Here is a 22615-nt window from a genome sequence, read left to right as displayed (position 1 = left end):
GGCATACCTGACCGGTGCCTCTACCCACACCAAATGGAATAGAGTATTTGCTACTCACAAACACTCTACCCCTGGGGGAAGTGTACAACATGTTTATAAGTTACAAGAGAAATTTACCAAGTCCTAGAATACGGAGGGCCTCAAGTATAAATGTCCAATCTAAGGAATCGGATGCTTTCTCTGCATCGAGCAAAATGGAAAAAGTTGAGGATGAACCCTATGGAAACCACCATCAACATATAAAGACTGAAGGAGGTGGAATGTTGCGGCACAAAACCAGACTGATCTGCTAGTACCAAAAACTGCATAAGAGGCTAAAACCTCTGAGCAAGGATCATGGCAAAGATCTTATTGTCCGTATTCAACAATGACAGTGACCTATATGAAGCAAGATCTGACGGGTCCCTAAAAGCTTTCAAAAGAACCATGATAACGGCTTCCATACTCGAAGTAGGAAGGGATGTCCTAGATATAGCCTTGTTATACATATCTAGGAGCCTAGGAACATGAGGAGCTATACGCTTTATATAAGTCCACTGGAAGGCCATCAACACTGGGGGCGTTGCCTCTAGGGAGTCTGGCAGTAGCAGTTATAACATCTTCAAGCGTGATTGGGAAATTTAGGATCTCCCTGGCCTCACTATCAAGCCACACCAATGCTATTTGACCCAAATACTGAGAGATGTCTGAAGAGTCGCTACCATGCCTGCAAGCATACAGACAATCATAGTATGACTGGCAGTAGGACAATATGGATAGAGGATCAGTAGAGATACCACCATCCCTCTATTTAATAGCAACAACTCCTACATGCCCACGCTCCCGCCCATCAATCCACGCAAGAGTTCTACCCTGTCTAATTCTCTCAGCAAAGGCCCGAATCTGGGCGCTATGGCCCAGAGGCAATCCATAAGAGACTTGTGCACATGTGCTAACTGAGTCTTGTCCCCAGTTTCATAATAAACAGATTCAAGATGCCTAAAGTGAGCTTCCAATTGCGAGAGTCAAGTGTGGATCAATTTTAGCATCTCTTGGAGATGTAGATAACTTGGATATAGGTATTGAAGGTCTCCCAGAATGTAACGTTATCACCAACTGTTTTATCATTCAATTCAAAGTATTTAATAATGGCAGTGCCAGCTTCGCTAGAGAAGACTGCGCCCCATAATTTAGTGCCATAGAATCATGGTGCAGGGGTAGGTCTAGAGAGCGACCGTTTCACAGGTGTGTGATCTGATACGGTATGAGGAAGTATGTCTACCACGGTCACACAAGGAATAAGCACTATTGAGAGCAACCACATATGAGGACGAGATATGGTATCATGCACAGTAGAATGGAAAGTGTGTCCGGCTGTATCAGGATGGAGTGCTGTCCATTCATCAGCTAGACTAAGAAGCTGCACAATTAGGGCAATGGCTAGACTGGAGCACGAAGGTGGGCGGGGGACCTCCGACGATCTGTTGAGGTGTGAAGAGAGGGTGAGGTTAAGTCACCCCCCCCCCACACACACACACACACACACACAGAAACAGTATGCCAAGAACGGTACCTGGAGCATTGGAGCATAGCTGTATAATCTCATAAAAGAACCCAGGGTTCATCAACGTTCGGGCCATAGATGGGTTTTTTTGTGTTTTTTTTAATTATTCCTTTTTATTAAGTATATAGATGCATAGCTGTACAACACAATCATAGACACTGGTCTTGCTTATACATTATGAGTAGTAGTTTGATCTCACATTTACCATTAAATTGCGCACGTCTCTTTATATCTCTGGTGGAGTTACCCTTCTGCCCTGGATTCACATCTGATCATCATATCTCCCACTAATTTGCACATAACATCCCTTTAAGGCCTCCTATACTTCACCCAGTTATCCCATACTTTGTCCCATTTTCGTGGAATTCCTCGGCTTGGATTACCTTCTCTGCTGCGAAGCACCAATCTAGGTCATTTTCCCATTCCTTGACTATCTGGGTTGTGCTTTCCCATGCCCTGGCTATATTTCGCTTGGCTATCATATCTGCTGGCATTAACCACAATTTACTATATTTCGGCTATTTAATATCTCCTGTAATGCACAATATATGCCATCTGGCTTCCAGCTGTACCGCTTGTCCCAGCATCTTTGTCATCACTTTTGTGACCCTATCCCAACAGCTCTGTAGCCTTGGACAGTTCCATATTGTGAGAAAAAGGTGCCCGCTTCCCCGCAATTATGCAAGTCACGTCGGACAACAGATGTTAACCAATAATATACTAGTACCATTCAGTGTGCCGGCAAGTATAACCAGCCTGCCCACAGAGTCAGTGACACATTCCGTTAGGAAGAAGTTAACTAACTACTGAATCAAGGTGACCACCCCCTAGAGTAAGTGGAGTAGGATGAAAAGTAACAATGGGTCCCCCAATAGGAGGCAAACACTGAGGTGCTAAGAGAGGAGCAGTGGGTCTACTGAATCAAGGCAATATCAATTTTATGATGGTCTAGGTATACCAACAACTGACTGGCCATGCAAGGGCTATTTATATGCCGCACATTCCACATTAGTAAATTAAGCATGGAGTGGAAAAAGGAATAGAGACTTGCGGTGACGTGCATAGACCATACCCCCAAAACTTAAAAGGTACCAGGTGAAGTGTAAAACTTGTAGATATGAATGTGAGAGTGACTGCATAAACAAATAATAAGCTTCAACAACAAATAGAAACAAGAAACATCCACTACCCTCCACCCCTGCCAGCCCCATTGCTAGCGAAAAACCCATGCAGATATAAAATAAGATTAGAAAGAAAAAGAAAGGGGAAAAAAAGCACTCAAAGATTACCCTTAACTCTAGTGCACCAATTTGCACTCCACGTGGCGGGGGCACCTGGAGAGCATTGCGGTGCCCCAAGCGGGTTAACAGGGTGAACATGAAAGAAACATTTGATTGTCCTCTTGCTGGGTAGACAATTACATGTATTGGTAATCAATCAGTGAACCAGTCGAAGGTGACTCGCGGTGCAGGATGTCAGCCAGCTGGCATTAAAGGTGTGTCCAAAGTGCGTGAAAGAAAGAATTGAAGTCAGCAAAGCTACTACCGAAAATCAGCTACAGTGAAAGAGGCCATGGGCCAACAGACAGTGCATGTGACAGGGATCAGATGAGACAGCTGCAGGGAACAAACAGTCATTAGCACTCAGGGTAGAGGCACCACGCCGTTCCCCTTCACGAAAGGCTGAGGGGCTGGAGGATTCAGACTATGTGGCTCCCCTAGCAGAGATATTGTGCTAGAAGAGTTCTAATGCAGATGCCGGATGCAGGAAAAAATGAGTCTACCTTTATGTACAAGACAAAGTCTAGCTGGAAAAAGCATAGAGTACTTAACACCTCGCACCCTGAGGACCTGTTTCACTTCTTGGAAGGAGCACCAAGGCTCCTGTACTGCAGGGTTGAAGTTAGAGCAGAAGGAGTTCTTAGATCCCTCATGATGAAGGTTAGAATTGTCCCAGTTAAGCCACAAAAACTTGTCCCGATCTCGGTAATTTAGGAAACAATCGATAATGGGTTATACGTTTCGACCAAGTTTGGATCCACGAGAAAAAGCATGATGGCCTGTTAAACAATGAAGACCCCCGAAAAAAAAACACAACCATACAGAGTGGTCCAGGAGGGTTTTCACAAAGTTCTCCATATAAGGGCAGTTGCAATGTTTGGGCAGCCCCAGGATTTTCTCGATGTTACGGCACGATCTGCCTTCAAGATCCCCGTTTTTAGCTTTGATAACATATATAGTAGAAGTTCCAAATATACCTGATGAGGCAAAGCCCAACGTCATTTATGGGGAGTGCTCAAGATGAAGCCCCTCTGCCCCATGAAGGTGGCAGATGTGCAACCTGGACCGCCAAGTGTCTAGGAGCTGTAAGAGGCCCAATTCCACCACAGGACACAATGCAAATATCACTCTTGGTGACTTGAGCACAGCTAGCAGAACAGAGGAGAAGCTTATTAAACAGTTACCCCAGGATCCTCAGCGAGACAGGGGAGGCTGGCCACTTAACCGCGATACGAGGCCCCAATAGGCCTCGGCCAACAAAGAAAACAGAGCAAGGTGGGCCCCCACACACAGGCAGGCCAGGAAAATGATGGGGGGGCACTTACGGGGATGTGCAAACCAGCTACATGAAAGTGGGCTATGGCCCAAAAGGCCCCGGGTAGGCCTGCCCAGAGAAGCGGACCTGTGCAGGCCACAGCAGAGACACCCTACAAACAACAGCTAGCCACTCCAGCAACAAGATGACCGGCTGCGCTATCGCGGTAATATCCCCTTCAGGCTCCAGCCTGCAGGCCGATAGGGGTGAGAGGAGGTCAAACAAAGTCCCCCGCAGGCAACTGCCAGCTGCTGGGTGACACAGCAGCAAGGAGGGCCCCCAGAGCACCGGGAGAATGCAGGCACGTCCGGTGAGCCTCCAAACTGTAGTAGGCTGCACCACTCAACAGCTCAGAGATGTCAATAAGCCCGGAAGTTGGCGCCATAGGACACTCAGTGGATCCTAGCACACCTGGTTGGAAGGTTAGGCGTTGCAGCTCTCTAGGTCCCCCAGAGTGGGACTGAAAAGGGCGAGGGGAAGGTAAAAATGCTTAGGCCTGCCATAGTTATATTAGTGGGTGGCCATCTTCGTAGCCGGCCATCTAGCTCCCCTCTTAAAATACTCTTTAATGGTAAATTCGGATTTTAAGCTACAATTCTGAAAAGTGCATTTTTAGAAAGTTGCCATTTTCGTTTGCTAACCATTTGGTGCCTGAAGCATGTATCCCAGGTCACATGACTAGGTGTAGTTAGCAGTTGTGTATTCCTCACAGACAGTATCACAATAGAGAGCCTGGGTGTTGGTAGGATTGGCCATCCTGACTTGATGGGAGGGTGCAGGCCATCCACAAATGCACTTCAAAGGCAATGGACAAGAAGGTCTGGACAAAGAACTTCACACTAGCCTATTGTGCCCGCAGACAAATTGGAAACAGTGCAAGGAGGCAGTAAATTCCAGACACTTCTGTGGAGGTAAAACTCCAGAATTTTCTCCCTCTTCAAAGGGGGCACCAGGTATAAAAAATATGACCCAGAAACAGAATTATTCAAATTCTTATCCAGTTTAGCCGCTACTCTGGTTTATACTATTAACTGTAGAAAATCCCTGATCTACATCCTACACGGACAAATATCACAATTGCCCAGCGACTGTGGGGAAAGCATTGTCACAGATGGGTTCCGACACCTCCGAATCTACATCACTACTGAACCTGACAAGTTTTATACCAATAATCTGCTACCACAGCCGTCGCAACTGAGGTGTCCTACTTTAAAGCAATCAAATCGCTCTGGGATGGCGGTCCAGCAAATATAGCCAATAAAGGGGGATGGTGTGATGGCAGTATCACCCTGCCCGACATTCAGAAATCGGGTGGCACAGCTGACCACCATTAACCACTGGGTTCACCTCCCTGCAGAACCACCTACGTTTCACATGGATAGACAAAATATAAAACCAGGTGGATATCATAGGGCCATCTATGGCAGACCGCGGTACACAACCTTTAAAGGCCCATAGGCAGTGACATAGCCTCTGGCACACAACACTTCACACACTCGGCTAGAGGGACTAGATAACTCAAGACACTCCCCTCTGGGATACAGTGAAACTAGAAACACTAGGGACACAGGCTGGATTTGATAAGTGGGATCTCATCAGTCTCTACAGGGGAGGAGACCTCTAGGCACAGGGAGAGGTTATCCCCTTTGTGGAACTGCAACGTGAGTACCAACTAGCACCCACTGAAACTTATCGCTATTTACAGATACACCATGCAATACAGGTGGCACTGCTGAAAGGAGTGGAGCTCCCTAAATATTCACCTTTAGAGGACAGATTACTAGATGTACCATAAACCAGTCAACAACTCACAAGATACCCTAAAACATCTGCGAGGACCGTGGGTACGCAACCTAGAGGGTCCTGAGGATAATGAGTGGCCCGAGGCCCTGGCACTCTCAAGGGAGGTGGCTATAGGGGCGAGATTCCATCTAGTGCAGCTGAAAGTTCTACATAGATCCTACTGTGCATGCACCACCATGGTAAAAATGGGTAGAGCAATGGACAAACAGGGTCGCAGACAGTGCGGCCAGATAGGCACATTCTTACACACTTTATGGAGCTGCACTGAGATGCAACCACTCTAGGAGTCAGTGGTTGCCTGTATGACTGGCTTATTTGGGAGCAACATGGGTGCCTCTGCAAAACGGTCTCACTTAAATGTCTGGGAGGCAACAGACCTAAGCCACAATGAGCAGCTCTGGATGACTCTGGGACTGGAGATAGTCAAGCGAAACATTGCGCAATTATGGGGTGGTGGGGGGTTAGCAAGCACCACAACTGGACTGGTGCATGCTGGCTGAGAAAGTGATATAGGGGCTGTCCTAAAAATGGATGTAAATGTAGGGGAAATGGAATGACTATAGCGGGATTCCCTGCACTCCCTTGGTCATTACTGGTTCTGATGTTTTGTTTGCTATTCACTGAGAATCAAATGCTGTTTGCAATGTGATGCAGTGCGGGAGAGCTCAGGGACTGTTTGCAGTTGAGAGGAAAACTGCTCTATTTGGCTATGCCAATATACAACTGTGTGTTTGCTATGCCCTTATTATTTTTTGCTATGTCTTTAATAAAAAAGATTTATATAGCAAAAAAGGACCCTCAGACCCACAATTAATAACACTTCGGGACCTGTGGATACTACAGAAGAAGGACTGGCCTGCTGTATGAGGTCTGCCCTGCTGAGCCTGCTCCCTTCATCCCAGACTGAAGTGACTTCAAGAGTCAGCTGGCTGACCACCTGTTTTGAGTTACAGGGACACGACAAGCTCTAGACGTCTACCTTCAACTGCCCAGCTGACCTGCTGCACTGGACCTGCAACTGGACTGGCCTGAGCCCTGGGAGCCTCTGCTGGAGTGATTGCCAGATCCTGACGAGATGTCTCCCAGGTCCTGGATACTTGGTGTGCCATCAGCAGAGCTCCTACTTGAAGAAAGGGAAAAATCCTGAAGATTTTGGCTTTTCATGACCACAAACACGGACCAGTTCGTATCAACAAGAAGCTCCGCTAAACCAGACTATTTATGCTACAGTAACTGCCAATGCAAGATCTGCTCTTCATGCTAGAGCTCCTGCGACAACCGTCTGCAACACCCGGCCTGCTCTTCACACTACAGGGGTGACCGTCCGTGATGCTCTCCCTGCTCTACTTTAAAGCTTTGAAATTTATTATCTCCAGTTGAACTGATTGGATTTTTGGCGTTTGGGAGTCAAATAGTTTATTACATTTTATTCTACTATTCTAAATTGGCTTGTGATTTTTTTGTGTTGCATTTTCATTTTACTAATGTTTGAGTGCTGAATAAATACTTTAAAATTTGCCTCCAAGTTAAGTCTAACTCTTTATGTGTCAAGTTACCAGTGGGTTATGCGCAGAGTAATTTAGTGATGTTTGTTGTTCACCATGATGAGGACTGTAGCTGTTGCTTGAGAATGGCTCACACATACCCTCAACCAACATCCCAATTTTTCACACAAGGACACAGAGAAAGAAACACGCAAGGATAGATATCACAACATGTTGTGGAGAGGGACATTGATTATAGCTTACAAAAAGGAGGCTGCCTGCAGGCTGCGACTGGGAAACAGAAGTTAGGATTGTAACGGTGTCTGCAGTGCCTTGTTGCAGGGATTCTGCTCATGCACAGAACTATGCACAGGAAACCAGGACCTCAGTGAATTGTGGTGTACCAAAAAACTCACCTCGGTACCTAGAACCCCTATCCGACTAGCATCGGTGTCTCATTCGTTCTCCGTATCATATCGAAGCTACCAATGATTAGACAACCCAGAACAAGCAACTTAGAATACTGTCAGGAATGGTGGGAATCAGAAACACCTTTTCGTTGTTATTCTCATATCAGTCCACAACGCGAGTAATCAGACACGGAAAAGTTTTAAATGGTTATTTTTAACTACATGCTCTAAGATGCAGTATTTTGGCTAACATAAGCAAACAAATGATTAGAAATAAAACCATCAGCATTGTTAGAATTCCATAAAAAACAAAGGGAGAAATCATATTACAATGATAGTGGAAACAGGTCCTATAATACCCTATGAACCACCTTCCCCTGGCTAATAAGCTAGTTTTATAATAATAGAAGGTCTCTAGGTTTGAATGGGGAACCCCATACCTCAAAGATCAGCTTAGGTGAATCACATCACAGGATCAGCACTGCTCTCTGTGTCTGGAAAGGTTTTCTCCAAGTGTGCCAGCATCATGCATGCAATGCAATATTAAAGGACCCGAGTTTCAGATATTTGCAGCTGTGTGCTTGTTGTGTCTAGAGCGTGTCATTGTTATTTGACCGTGACAGTTTCTGCACACAGTGTTCAGACTAAGGTCGCGGTGCACGTCTAGGGATGTGAAAAACAGACCGGTCTCATGTGAAGAAAAATCAAGCAAGCAGTTTTACTTATAATAACAGCTACCTGTAGTGTCGTGTGCAAAAGCAGCAAAGTGTCAAGATGGCGTTTTACTTCTAAAAACGCTTATACTAACATACCAATGTGTGCAGGCAAAACCCCGTCTTCACTACAGCCTTCAGCACATTAATTGTCCGGCCACAGGGGAGGAAGGGAAGCTTGATAAGTAAGTTGGTTGCCCACAGGGCTCACATCAGTTTGCAAAAAATATTTCACAAGGGCAGCGTCAAACAAGCATTGATTGACGTCGACTGGGTCCGGTTCATTGAGGCTACATGCAAGTACCAAGCGGGTGCCTGGCTACAAAGGTGGTGCGCCATCTTGCCACCACCCCCCTCCCGAGACCCATGGTGTAAGAAACCTTCACACCACATGTGCAATTTGGTTTCTCCCAATCCTCTGAAATATAGGATTGCAATTTTTTTTACCTTTTTCACACATTCACGTCCTCTGGTTAGGGTGGGGCTTAGCACGCCCATACCTCTGAGGTTTCTTCTCCCTTTGGTCCTGATGAATGCCTGGTAAATTACACCATTCAGACAGAAACATGTCGACCCTACACCACGGGATTTAACTGAACAATCTATCCAGTTGTTTATCCCACACATTGTTTTTAGTGTGTCGAATTGGCCAACTAATAAATAATTTTTGGACACAATCCTGACACTTTTAATCCACCACTCTCACTTTTACACAAAAAAAACCAGCTCTGCAGTAATCCTGGCGTCGCAGCACACCGGCGAGGCACTTCGCCTCTCCTGGTGGGGCCCGATGATGAAGCATGTCACCAACTTGGGTAGGTGAGTGAGGGCTTTATAAAGAATCTAAGTAAGATTATTTCAACCTGCTCTTCCCACTAGAAGGCACACTCTTTTGTTGTTTAAACTACCTTAGCTGGGGGACCAAGAGTCCTCCTTTATAATCTTTTTCCCTCTCTCTCCTTTTGCTAACTAAGAAACAAATGTACCATTTGTCAAAAAAAGAGAAGATGATTGTGTGTGCAACAGCACTAAAAACTTTCATACCAAATGTTGATTGTATCGGAACGGTGGGCGCAAGCAATTTGGAAACTGGGGCAGTTTAGACACAAATGACAGACTAAAGAACAAATCCATCACGTTGCTTGAGTGAAGCAATCAATTGAAAAAGGAGGCCCTGATGAGTGTTTGAGTGTCAAATATTTTAAAACACTTTTCTAGGGAAGAATATTCAAATTGGTCACTGATAACAAACCTTTTCTTTTCCCCTTAATGCCAGCCCAAAAGTTTGTCTGCAAGAGTTTAATTTTGGGATCTGTCACATTTCAAGGGGTAAGAATTCCAAAGCGGATCTCTGTCAGGTACAGAGGATGAATATAAAGAATGGCTAACTAGATGTACAGTCGGAATACTAGATGGAGCAGATTCGGAGCTCGGTGAGTCAAAAGAGGGGCTCAAATCAGTGCTAAACAGGAAGTTTGGAAACATATTAAAGACATGACTGGTATGGGTTGGCCAGATAAAAAATAATGCCCATTGCATATCGTGTGTGGAGTACCCTTAGAGATGTTTTGAGCATTGAGGAGATTCTGTTACCGAAGGGAGACAGGCTGTACCTCCAAGTCACATAAGAGAAACATTGACATGTCTTGCTCATTCACAATGTTTTGGTTGACACTCACAAAGAAGATGTAGAAGTTGCTTTATTGGTGACTGGTATATGTGGTTATAGTGACATGATTTGGGGATCATGTTCACCATGTCAGGATGGTGACAGGCACTTACTTTCTAGTAAGAAATACACCTTTGTCTTCTCGTCGCTGCAATAGTTTTTGTTATCTGTATTCCCAGATGCTAGTACATTTTTTATTCGTTCTTATTGATTGCCACTCAAAATGGATCTTTTATAAATTTGCTGATAGGGCTGACTAAATATATGACCAAGCTGTTAAAAAACATTTTTGGCATTGAAGGATTTCCAAACAGTTTAGTGTCAGACAGTGGTGTGTAATTTTTATCTTTAGAATGGAAGACATTTTTAGAGATGTCAGGAATTTCACAAATCACTCTCTCATACAGTCCCCAATCTATTGGTTTGGTGGAAAGGCAAACAGGTTGTTTAAGTAGTGTCTGCAGCTTGCAAGAGAATTTAGAGTTATCAAGTAACTCCACACTCTAGAATGACATCATTTAAACTTCTGAGAGCAAGCGATCCACGGTCTTTAATTAGGCCTGGTTTGATAAGTGAAAATCGACAGTGCCATGAAGTAAACATGGACATGATCAAGAGCCACATACTGGATAAACAGAGACAGGAATATTAGGATTGCATGTTATGTACTAAGCAGTTGATGTTTGAAACAGAAGCTTTTCGTAAAAGTCTGGATAAGCTGAGGAATGGTTTGTCTAAGTTTTATTCATCAACAATGGCTGGTAAAGTTTCAAAGGATTCAGTACAAACGAAGGATGGAAACTAGTGCCGCAAGAAGAATACGGTTTTAGCTAGGTATTTGAATGTGGACGAAGGGGATAGAAGTTCCTCTTGCAGCAGCTTCAGTCTTCTGAAAGTATGGATCGTGTCAGTTCTTGTGCTTTGTCCTGAATACCTTCTCAAGTTTCAGAGAAAATGAATGCAGCAGATTTTACTGTGTGGGCACTTTACAGTTCGGTACCTATTAAAATTCATAATTTAGATTCAAGTTGATCACGTTGAGATGTAGTCTCAAACTCCGATACTAGTTTGAACGTGTAATCAAACTGTGATCACAGTGCTTCAGTTGCAAACAATGAAAGTGATGGCAATAACTCTTTGAAAAGAAGACAAACCAAATTAAGAGGAGTACCAAATCGTTTCAGTGATTTCACTTTTTTTATTTTATTGTTTTTATTCAGTTTGTTTGAAGGGAGGGGTAGTGTTGAGTTGTAATTTAGAATTTGTAAAGCATATAAAACCAAAAGGCATCAAAACGCAATAACCGACAAGAGCACAAGGGGGGCAAACAAAGAAGGTTATAATTGAGAAAAAAGCCAGGTCTTCACACTCTTACGAAACACCGAATAAGAAGTGATGCTAGCATTGTGTACAGGAAGAGTGTTCCACAACCTAGCAGCTGCCACAGAGAATGCACGTTCACCCCATCTTGCCTTCCTAAAACGAGGAACCATCACTTTCCTCTGACCTTGTCTGCTAGGAAGATACCAGTTGAAAACGGTTCTCGAATAGTAAGAGCCCTGCTGGTTAAGAGCCTTAAGACTAGACAGGGGAGCTTTGAAAATCAGCCTCTTCCTCACTGGAAACCTCTTCCTCACTTGAAGCCAATGAAGAGATTTCAACCCCTCCCTCACCAACAGATGTTTAGGAACGCCCAACACCAGTTACACAGCCGCATTTAGAATAACCTAAAGTTTACTGGTTGGCGTTCAAATGCAGAGTGTTACCATAGACTTTGCAAAACAGGCAATACTCACCACTACTGCATTATAGTGCGCACTGCCAACACGAAGTACCACTCTCATAGTATCATCTTCAATCCAGCGACTGGGCAGCCACACCTCCTTCTCGTACCACACCCAACCAATGAAATTTTTCAAACTTGGATCCTGAGTGATGTCGTTGAAGCTAGCGGGAACAGGCATGTCAATCACAGGTCCCGTCTAAAAGGTCAATGAGCAGAGAAAGTTAAGTACCATCACAAGAAATACATTTGGTAAATTTCCTACTACAAGACAATACTTTTCCCGAGAGTATTAAACTCAACCTAAAAATATGTGAAACACCCTTCATCAAATTGGGTACTTTCTGTACCAGGATAAAATCACATAAAAAATTGTTTATAATTAACATCAATTGGCAGTATGGCCTAAAAGAAAAAAGGGCTCCGCCAATATGCAATGAACCTTTGTTGTTTGTGTAAATTCCCAACACAAAACAGTAAAAATGTTAACAAGTCCTGCATCGTTAACTATTCTCAACAATAGTTTTTTTTATTCTGTTTGCATGCATGAGGATGTCAGCTAGGGGAGTTGAGATATATTGTCACATCATTCACTGGATGGCATAAGAAGTGCTTACATTAGATCTCCAAACAATGCTTTCATGCAAGATGCCACTATTTTTATTCAATCACTCCCCCCAGAGAGCTCTCACCCTAGATGCAGCATTGGCATGTCTACACTTAAGATGGTGGCTAATGCCCTCTGTTTCCTAGATGATGGGGACACTCATCTTCCCATGTTTAATGGTCTCTGTGCAAATTTCAACATAACTGACAGCAAGAGATCAGTTCTCACTCGGAACACGGATAAGAGCTTCCAAGCTTTCTCAGCTAGTTGGTTTCCTTGTCTTGTATTTAAAAACTCCCTCCTACCACCAAGTCTTCGCAGAGGTTGAGTCCGCCCTGGTAGTACCATCTTACCAGGGTGGGAAGAGGATGCCAATGATGAGGCATGACACTATTATGTGTGAGACATCCTCTTCCATAAAGGATGGCCTTCCCATTTTAATTAGGATCATGCTCAACGTAGCATAGACAGAGTGACAAAATCTAGGTTTGGGTCTCGCTCATGAACCTCTGATCTATTTTGCAAGCACCGTAATTTCATGTGATCTACATATACAAGAAACACCAGTTGTTCAGAGTGGTATACTGTGTTGAATTCTCTTATTAATGTACTTGGAGTGAGTTCCTTCATGCATTCATCTATTGCTAGTATTACGGAACGTATTGACCACATTCATCTAGTTGTACGGTCATTACATTGTGATCAGCAGATGGTTCATAGCATCCAATGTAAATATATGAAGCATGTATTGTTAGTCGGTGCACAATAATACTATTCAGAACATACACATGGTTATCTGTAAGTACATTAAGATATATGGTTCTTTTGCACCTTGTATTTGCATCATCAGGGTTTTTTGACTTCGGTTGATTGGTCGCTTCATGTGCAACGTACACCCATTGCCGTTATTGGAAAGTGCTTTTGAAACTACTCAGATACTCGTCCCACAGAGAGCACAAGAGGTCCCTTGAACAAACTTCCCAAGTTTATCCTTCAGGGGAGAAAGTCTCACCCAACCAGCTTCTCAAGCTACAGGCTCCCTTCCACCTCCCAGTTCACCTCTACATCCCACCTTCCACTGTTATATCTTTAGAATTCCATGTTATACGCTCTAAAAGAGATGTACACAACATTGCAGTTTTATTTAACGTGTAGCAGTACAACAGTTTCTTAGCACTGCTACCCATTTGCTTTTGGCCTTCCAACGCAGATGGGTGTATGGCCTTAACAACTGGCTCTATGCTTGATAACGGTAACATTGCTTTTCAGCCCTGTAGTTAGCCAGAACTTTTGATTTTACTAGAACTTTATGTATAATATAGTTACTTATAGGAGCCTTCAAGTTAACTATATTCAATCATTAGGCGGTTATTGAGTCATTCACATTTCTCTCCACCCACTCCAGCAACCAGCATGGGGCAATGCGTCAGTCCACTTCAGCCATTGGCAGCCTTTATTGTGAGTGACGGCATTCTGCCCCTACACAAAGGAGCACAATCCACACACAAAGTAGTCCCCTTCAGTACCAGTGCTTTTTAAGACCCAAAAACTATTTTTACATTAGGCCATTTTTTTCAGTTTTGAGGGTGGAGGTGACTAGTTCTTAAAAGATTTATACTTGGAGCTCTCTTATGTTTTCCCATTCTCAGAACATTTAAACAATAACGTTTTTAACTGTCAACATTCAAAACCCTTCATTGGTTGCCCATAAATCGCAGTGTACAATTCAAGGCACTCTGTATCACCCATAGGGTACAATACAAAGGAGGCTCACTGGTTCTCCATCAGCAGATCACCCCATATCATACCAACAGGGCCCTTAGGTTCCACCATCTTGACCTCCCTGTTGTTCCCAGAGTCAAAAAAGCTAGAAGCGGAGGTCGCTCAATTTCTTGCACCTATGCCTTAGAACTCTTTGCCTACTGGCCTGAGAATGGAAGACAATTTTACGATGTTCAGAAAGAAATTAAAACCTATCTTTTTCCTTAATTCCAGGTTAACCATCCTCACTGTATCTAGCTCTGTTAGCGCTGGGCAGCCCAGTGTTGGGTAGTCATGCACTTGATAAAACTGGTGAATAGAATGGAATAGAACAGAATAGAACATTAATGTTTTATATAAAGAAATCTATTTTTGCTGTATATCTATTGGGGCATTAGCAAGAAACACATTGCTCGCTTTGATAGCTGATCACTGTCACATCAAAGTCCCCGTGACATTGCTTTTACTTAATACCTTGATGAATTCATTTTATATTCTATTTTCTTTCTGCACAAGACACGTTGTCCATCACAGCGGCACATTTGTCGATCATATGGCAGAACGCAAAGGCGGCCACAGTTGCACTCATCCGACAAAGGCGATGGCATGCGTGTTTGTTACGCAATCAGAACTAGCATGTGTGGCAAAGCAGCATTAAACTCAGTTTTGGTGTGCTTTAAACGTTTGTAATGTAGACAACAGTCCAACTGCTAGGGATAATTCTTAGGATGAGTACACATACATGAAACCTGAATTCCGATTATCTTTAGTGTATGTAACCATTGTGCAAACTACTAGGACTTTAAAGTTCATACTCTAAGCATTGAATTTTGAAACATTTATTTATTAATATTTTGCACTTACACAGTCTGCATCAGAGACACAGGCTAACATGATACAGCAGAGAATCATGGGGGCAAAGACATACAAAACTTTGTAAACTATGAACTGCATACAGTAATCCACAACTCACAAACAAAGGGGTAACACTGATGTGTACCTATTACGACCATTAACAAGAGAGGTCTGGGTTCATGAGCACCAGGGCTTTGCGTAAAATATTTTTTTTTTGTTCAATCTGGAAGTTGAGCAGAGTTCCTTAGTAATTTGTACACTTAGGGCTTGATTACGCGTGGGTCGTTAATTTCCGACCCCTGCATAAATCCTTATTTTATCAGATGTGCTAAATACCTCAACCTTCATTAAATTTCGGAAGGTCAAACCGGAGATGCAGGGGCAATTGTACGGTATTTACTGTATCATGCAGAATTTACCCCATTATATCATTTTTTATCATGTGTGATAACCAATGCCTCAACTCGTAATCAGGCGCAGAGAGTTAATATATGATCCTCAGACAGTCAGTCCTATTCAGGTTTCAATATACATGCAGCTGGCACCGTCACCTTCTCGTTTGAGTTCATTGGGTGGTTAAAAGCGAATCAATAAATCCTGTATTTCATATCACACTTGCTACTTTGTCACACAATGAACATTAATTTTCTTTGTTGGTTTTTTCATCTACAGTGACTTCTGGAAATTGGAAGTCCACGACTAATATAGGGCAGAGATTTTAGTCACACTCTGCTAGCGTCAGAACTTCTTTGTTCTTCATGCTGTGCACATGTTCACTCAGAAAAAAAGAATTTTTTTAGCAGACTTGTTTCGTTATCAAGAAATACAGAATTTCTGACCTTGTTTGTAACTGTAAGCTTTTGTTTAAACTCCTACATATTGTCAGCTTGCAATCGTGTTTCAAACAACATTATTTTGTTCGCAAATATCGTTGTCAATGTCCTTCCAAAATGAAGGGATCAGATCCTAGTCTCTGATTATTTTCAAATCTCATACTCCTTGGGTTTTATCCAGGGCCTTAGCATGGGGGGTCCACAGGGGCAGCTGCCCCGGGCGCAAAATTCTTAGGGGAACATTAGCACTTCCTGAGCTATTCGTCCATGGGTTAGGGGGTGCAATACTTTCTTTTAAAATGTTGCCCCGGGCGCTGGCATCCCAAACTACACTGCTGGTATTACCACAAAACTTGATTACTGGCATGTGCTACCACCAATACTCCCCTGAGTTTATCTCTGGTACTGCTCTTGTATAACTTCCAATCTCAGAATGTGAATTAAAGATATGTATTTTCAGACTCGCTTGCAATCGCTACTTCAACCTATGGCATCAGGGGTTTATTCAGCGAGACTGAGGACAACCACACCCTGACGATGGCTAGGATGTGCAAATGTCTTAAGGAAGGATACTGGCAAAAATGTAATATATAATATACTTCAGCCGGCCCTCTTCATCCATTGGTCTGATATGCCATTCACAGACAACAGAATGGCACAGTGTGCATTTTGAGACCCAAAAATATATTTTTTTGTTGGTATAGCGTTAGCCAAGACCTTTTGCTTTTCAAAAACAAATCTTAAAAAATATGTATAGACATACATATGTAGCGCGTTTTCCCTCAGCTCTATTCCGCCATTGGTCTGTTGGACTATCAGTCACATTTTGCTTCCACTCCAACACAATACAAAATGGTGAAACGGGCCAGCAGCACCTCCGCTGTTGGTTCTCTTCACTCTGAGGGAATTTCTATTTGCCTGAGCATATGTACACAGGTGCAGAAAACACAATTGATCCAGGACTAGTGGGCCAAGCTATTGTCTTTTTTTATAGCTGACACTCTGAATTAACATCATGTGATATTGCTTTTTGTGCAGACAGTCCAGCTTGTCAAATGTATGCTACAGAGGAATATAATTAGCTCCTCAAGCTATGGTTCACTCGTTTGTCCACACAAACACTTAAATGAACTTATCACACTTAAGGCATTTTTTGAAGCTTGCATTTATTATGATTCGCTTATTTTTTTATCTTTTAATAAAAAAGAAATAAAAACAAAAGCAATTAAAGGTTATGTACAAGAGAATACTGCTAGCAAATACACACGTAATGCAGCAAGTACTCATGTTACCTACATTTACAGTGAAAACAATCAATCTTTGTTTAGGTTCACTTCCTGTTGGAGAACAGCCATTGAATAAATTCAGAACCATGAAAAAGCCAGCACTAAGTAATGTGCCTCTTTAAAAGCTGAGCTGTGAAGAAGTTAATGCTTCTAACTTTGTTGGCATTTAATGCTTGCTAACGTTACAGCCAAAGAGACCTTTAAAATAAATATGACCTTTGTCTTCACTCTCCTCCTATTACAACACAAGCATTTATTTAAAAATAAAATGTTATTAGGGCAGATAATATGCACCGAGATGCGGTATATTAGATAAAGTCTTAGGTGCATAAAACAGAAATAAGCAAAGATGTATCATTTACTTCAGTCAAATGCATAAGTTGTAACAAGAAATGCCCTTAATAAGGTGGCATTTTATACCAACAAATAAGGCAAGTGGTAAAGGAGATCAGGGAACAGGTGCGAAGAACAGAAAGAAGTAATGAGTATAGAAGAGGAGGAAGGAGTGATGAAGAAGAAGAGGCAGAGTCGGACGACGTCACTGCGCTCGAGGTGGGTGGATGAGAAACACCCTACCGGCCTTGGTGTACAAAGTGTGAACGTGAAACAGAAAAGCTCATGGCCGGTTGCACTTTTGAAGATAAAGGACAAAGGTATCCCATAATTTCCTGGACTGGTGTAGGGAGTGAGATTTCTGGAAAAAAAAACGTTATCAGCACTTCTAATAAAGCACAACCAGGCCCACCATGTGTGAAATTAAATACTTTTCCACTCAGAAAGGATACGTTTTGTACCGATACCAACCTTCTGGGCATGATTAACATCTTGGCGGACGGGTTACTCCGTCACAACGGTGGCAGATATCCCATCCGCCGAAATATAAATACACATAGGATATATTAGGATTTATATTTCAGCCAGGGCCGGCTTTAGTGCTGGTGGCTCCCTGTGCAACAATGTTTGTTGGCGCCCCCCAATGACCACCTCCACCACGGATTCTCTCACTAGCACCCTTTAACAGTGACCAAGTCTCCATAACCACACTCTCTCAGATGCATTTCATTTGTTGTATAGCGCCACTCATACCAGTGTAGGGTGTCCGAGCACTGCATCACACACACATTACACAGAGACAATCAATCATACGTGTTTTAAATCAGAGTATAGGAAATGTTTACGTAAGCCAAAGGGCTAAAAGTGTAGGAGTCACATGTCATCCATACTGGTAGGCAATATAGTTTAAGAGTGCTTGGTGTGGAGAAGCACAAACTCAGAGCAGAAAAAGAAACAGCATAGGTGGGAGTTTTCTTTAATAATAAGAATCGATTCTAGCCAAATTAACCCTTTATGCAACATTATTCAATGTTCTAATGTATACCTTGCAGTGTGTATGCAGTTCTGGGATGAAAGTTAATAGCTCACTGTTGAATATTAGGACTTTAAGTTATAAATTGCAAGTAACAAAAGGATGTCTATTTTGAAAGCAGTAACCTGCTGATCTGTTCACATCATACGCTCTCTCTAATCTACTTGGTACACGTTCTTTGCAGCAGGTATATCAACCCTCTGCACTAACTTCACCTAAGTCAAAACCTCAACTATACAAAATGCTGATCTCTCTCCAGGAAGATAATTAATCACACGAGTTATCTTGACATTTATGTGAGGCCTGGTAAATGCCGGGGAAAAGAAACGCTGCAGCAGGTGCTTCAAAAGCATAATAAGCTTTCAAACACCGCGCCTCCAGGAAGGCAGCACCCGGTGCGGTGGCACCGGTCGCACCGCCCTAAAGCCGGCCCTGATTTCAGCGGACGGGATGTCCGTCACCATTGTAATAGAGTAACCCGTCCGCCATGATCTAAATCAAGCCCTAAGTAACAGAGAAAGATCGGGTGGGCTAAGGTGTGGAGTATTTACTGTTGCATGTGTACTTAAAAGGGCAGTTTTAGGACTTATAGAGAACTTCACATCAAATAATGTTGGAATTAAGTCCTAAATATTAATACAGAATTGGAGTACATACTTGACCACAAGACCACACTTAAATTCTTTGTGCCCATATTCTAAGATGGGGGAATGGCTCATGGCCTAGATAAGGTGAAAGCACTGTCATCTACTTGTCCCCCTGAAGATGTAAGCATGCTGTGATCCTTCTGGACAGTTATTGCTCAAGGTACATTTGTGACTTTTCTACAGTGAGTGCCCTACTGAGAGACATAAAGCGAAATGTCCCAATTCAATGGTATCCTGCATGTGACCAAAGTTTCAAAAGAATAAAACATGCATTTGAGAATGCAACTGAAATGGCCTACTTTGACCCCAAATTACATTATGAGATCACAGTAGATGAAAAGATCAAACATGCATTTGAGAATGCAACTTAAAAATCCTAATTTGACCCCAAAATGGCCTACTGAGATCACAGTAGGTGTTAGCCTGGTGGGGCTGGGAGCAATCCTTGCTCAACTCAATGGGCATCCAAATCCTTAGACACGTTGTGGCCTTTGCCAGTCAAAGTTTGACTGTGGCTGAATGCGCCTATTCTCAGCCAGAAAAGGAGACTATGGCTTTAGAGTGGGCCTGCGAACATTTTCATGTTTCTGTATGGAAAACATTTCACCATTAATCACAGACCACCAGGCGTTTCTCGCTATCTTTAGAAATCCAAAAGCTGAAATGCCCCCAAGCATTGAGAAGTTTGAGAAGTGGGGTTTTCTACTACAAGAGTATGACCATGAAATTGTGCACAAGCAGGGGAAAGAGTAAACCCTGCTCCTTACTTTTCTTGAGTGCCACTAAATCACCACAATTCAACATCCACAGTGGCTGAAGAGTATGTCAATTTCATTGTAAGGTCCAGCAGCTCTATCCATTGAACAGATTATTGCTGCTACCAATACAAATAAGAACATGATTATCCTCAAAGACCTAATTTCAGCTCAAGCGTGGAAGAAAAGCATTCAACCCTCTGCTGACGATGTTGAATTTAAAAAATGTACATGATGATCTAATCGTCACCCAAGAGGGTATGGTATTGAGAGGTTCGATAATCATTATCCCCGAGAGCCTGAGGCAGCAGGTAATTGCACAGCCAAATTCCAATCCGTTATTTTGCTCACCATGTCACCTCATATGCAAATCAGTCTTGAACCTGCTCCAATGGGAACAGTCCAGGCCAAACCGCCAGGCCAGGTCTGATTCCACCCTAGTAAAGGCACATCATCCAGGTATGGTTTGGCTTCAGTGACACGGTGTGCACAGAACCCACGTCTGGGCATACTTGTCTCACTTAGGACAACACACTAAAGAGCACAAAAAAGTGATGGATGGAATGCTTGAATTATTCGCAGCCGCTGGTAATTACTCAGGGCCGCTTCACAATCATCATTATTTTGCGCACCATGCCACCTCAGTTTCGACCCAGCCATATGCAAATCAGTATCGAACCTCCTCCAACAGGAACAGTCTAGCCCTAACTGCCAGGTCAGGTTCTACCTAACCCGTAACACAAGCAACCCAGGACCGGTTTCATCCTGGTAAGGGCTCAAGAGGAGAAGAGGCGACACAGGAGACCTGAGACATGGCAAGTTATGATGGGGGCTGGCAGTAACTGGGACACAGAAGGGCTGACTTATGGGCCAACATTAAAGTCTTTTTGGTATAATAAAGTACTTCTCTTTTATAAAAGATAGGGAATGGATTGGACAATCATTACTGCATGCTAATTGGGAACTGTGAAGCGCAGAGTCTCTACCCTCCCCCCTGATACTACCTTTGACAGCTCGCCCCGCTACCCCAAGGGCTAGGCGCAATAGGTCAAGCTCCAAGGCAGCCGTGGTAAAAGGCCTCAACCACACCGGCTGAGGTCCAGTATGCTCTACTTGTCCCGCGGCCCCCAAACGGGTTTCGACAGTTTGTATGTGGAATTTACAGCCTTCTCCATGGCAAAACTGTAGAGATTTCACAATGTGGCAGCACAATTCATTTATCAGCTAGGAAAACTTGTTTCCCAGCGACGCCAATATCTTTTTTGGCTTCTGGCACATCTCCTTTAAGTGTCTGACTTATGAATCTTCTGGCTGACTTCTTGGATGTGCCCATATGTTCCTGGTCATGTTCTCCATTTGGAGAGCATACTTGGGTTAATAGTTCCAAATACAAAATGTGCTTGTTTGGATGGAAGACCCGCTCAGACGGGTAGGTCAAAAACTCAGGAATGGATTGTCACAGCAGCAGAGAAAAATGGAGATTCATTAGGTCTCACCTTCAGACAGAGCCGTCTGCTGTTAATGACCTGTTGTGAACAATTCCAGTACTTACAGTGGGCTTTGGGTCCGGTCTTCGCTAGCCATTGGTTGGCTGGGTTAGCAATATGCTGATTTTTGTTTGATGTCTTTCCTTTATGATCCGGTGATTGTCCCTCCCCTGGAGCACACGTTCTTTAACATCTTTTTGATTAGACGAATCCTTATGCTGCTTGCTTGGGTGACTCCTTATGCTGCTTGAGTGGATGACTCCTTATGCTGCTTGATTTGATGAATCCTTACGCTGCTTGATTGGATGAATTCTTATGCTGCTTGATTGGATGAATCCTTAAGCTGCTTGATTGGATGAATCCTTAAGCTGCTTGATTGCATGAATCCTTATGCTGCTTGATTGGATCAATCCTTATGCTGCTTGATTGGATCAATCCTTATGCTGCTTGATTGGATGAGACCATATGCTGCTTGACTGGATGACTCCTCATGCTGCTTGATTGGATGAATCCTTATGCTTCTTGACTGCTTGATTGGATGAATCCTTAAGCTGCTTGATTGGATGAATCCTTAAGCTGCTTGATTGGATGAATCCTTAAGCTGCTTGATTGGGTGAATCCTTATGCTGCTTACATTCTGGAAACTACTTTTTTATGTCTGGACAGACGTATATTTTCTTGCTCCCTCGGGGCTGATCCCCCCAGGTTTAGTCATTTCTTGTTCTCTATCATCTTTTTTTGTTCTATAGCACAGGGAAACCTTTAGATGCTCTAGCAATCTAAAGAAATCAAATCAAGACACTGGTATGGCAGTGTGCATGTAAGTGAGGCATTATGTGGCTAGAACAGCAATGTGTACCTTAATGGGACATCGTGGAACAGGCAGTGCAATGTGTACTTACTTATGTTATTATAAACTTGGCATAGCATGGCAAACATATTTGGCCATTAAGCATGCACCTGCTTATGTGAGACCCTCCACAGGCAAGTGGCACTTAGAATAGCATTAGCAGCAGAA

General features: G+C 43.2%; 1 protein-coding gene across 1 annotated transcript in view; it reads right to left on the bottom strand.

Moving 5' to 3' along the window:
• GUSB (glucuronidase beta) overlaps positions 1-22615 on the bottom strand; it is a 200478-nt gene that overhangs the window by 176256 nt on the left and 1607 nt on the right. Inside the window, exon 2 of the mRNA XM_085649764.1 lies at positions 12014-12199. Within this exon, the coding sequence (XP_085505890.1) occupies positions 12014-12199 (186 nt within the window). The remainder of the gene's footprint in view (positions 1-12013; positions 12200-22615) is intronic.

This window comes from Triturus cristatus, chromosome 3_2 (genome assembly GCF_964204655.1).
Source record: "Triturus cristatus chromosome 3_2, aTriCri1.1, whole genome shotgun sequence".
Classification (NCBI taxonomy): domain Eukaryota; kingdom Metazoa; phylum Chordata; class Amphibia; order Caudata; family Salamandridae; genus Triturus; species Triturus cristatus.
This window is presented reverse-complemented; position numbering and strand designations above follow the sequence as displayed.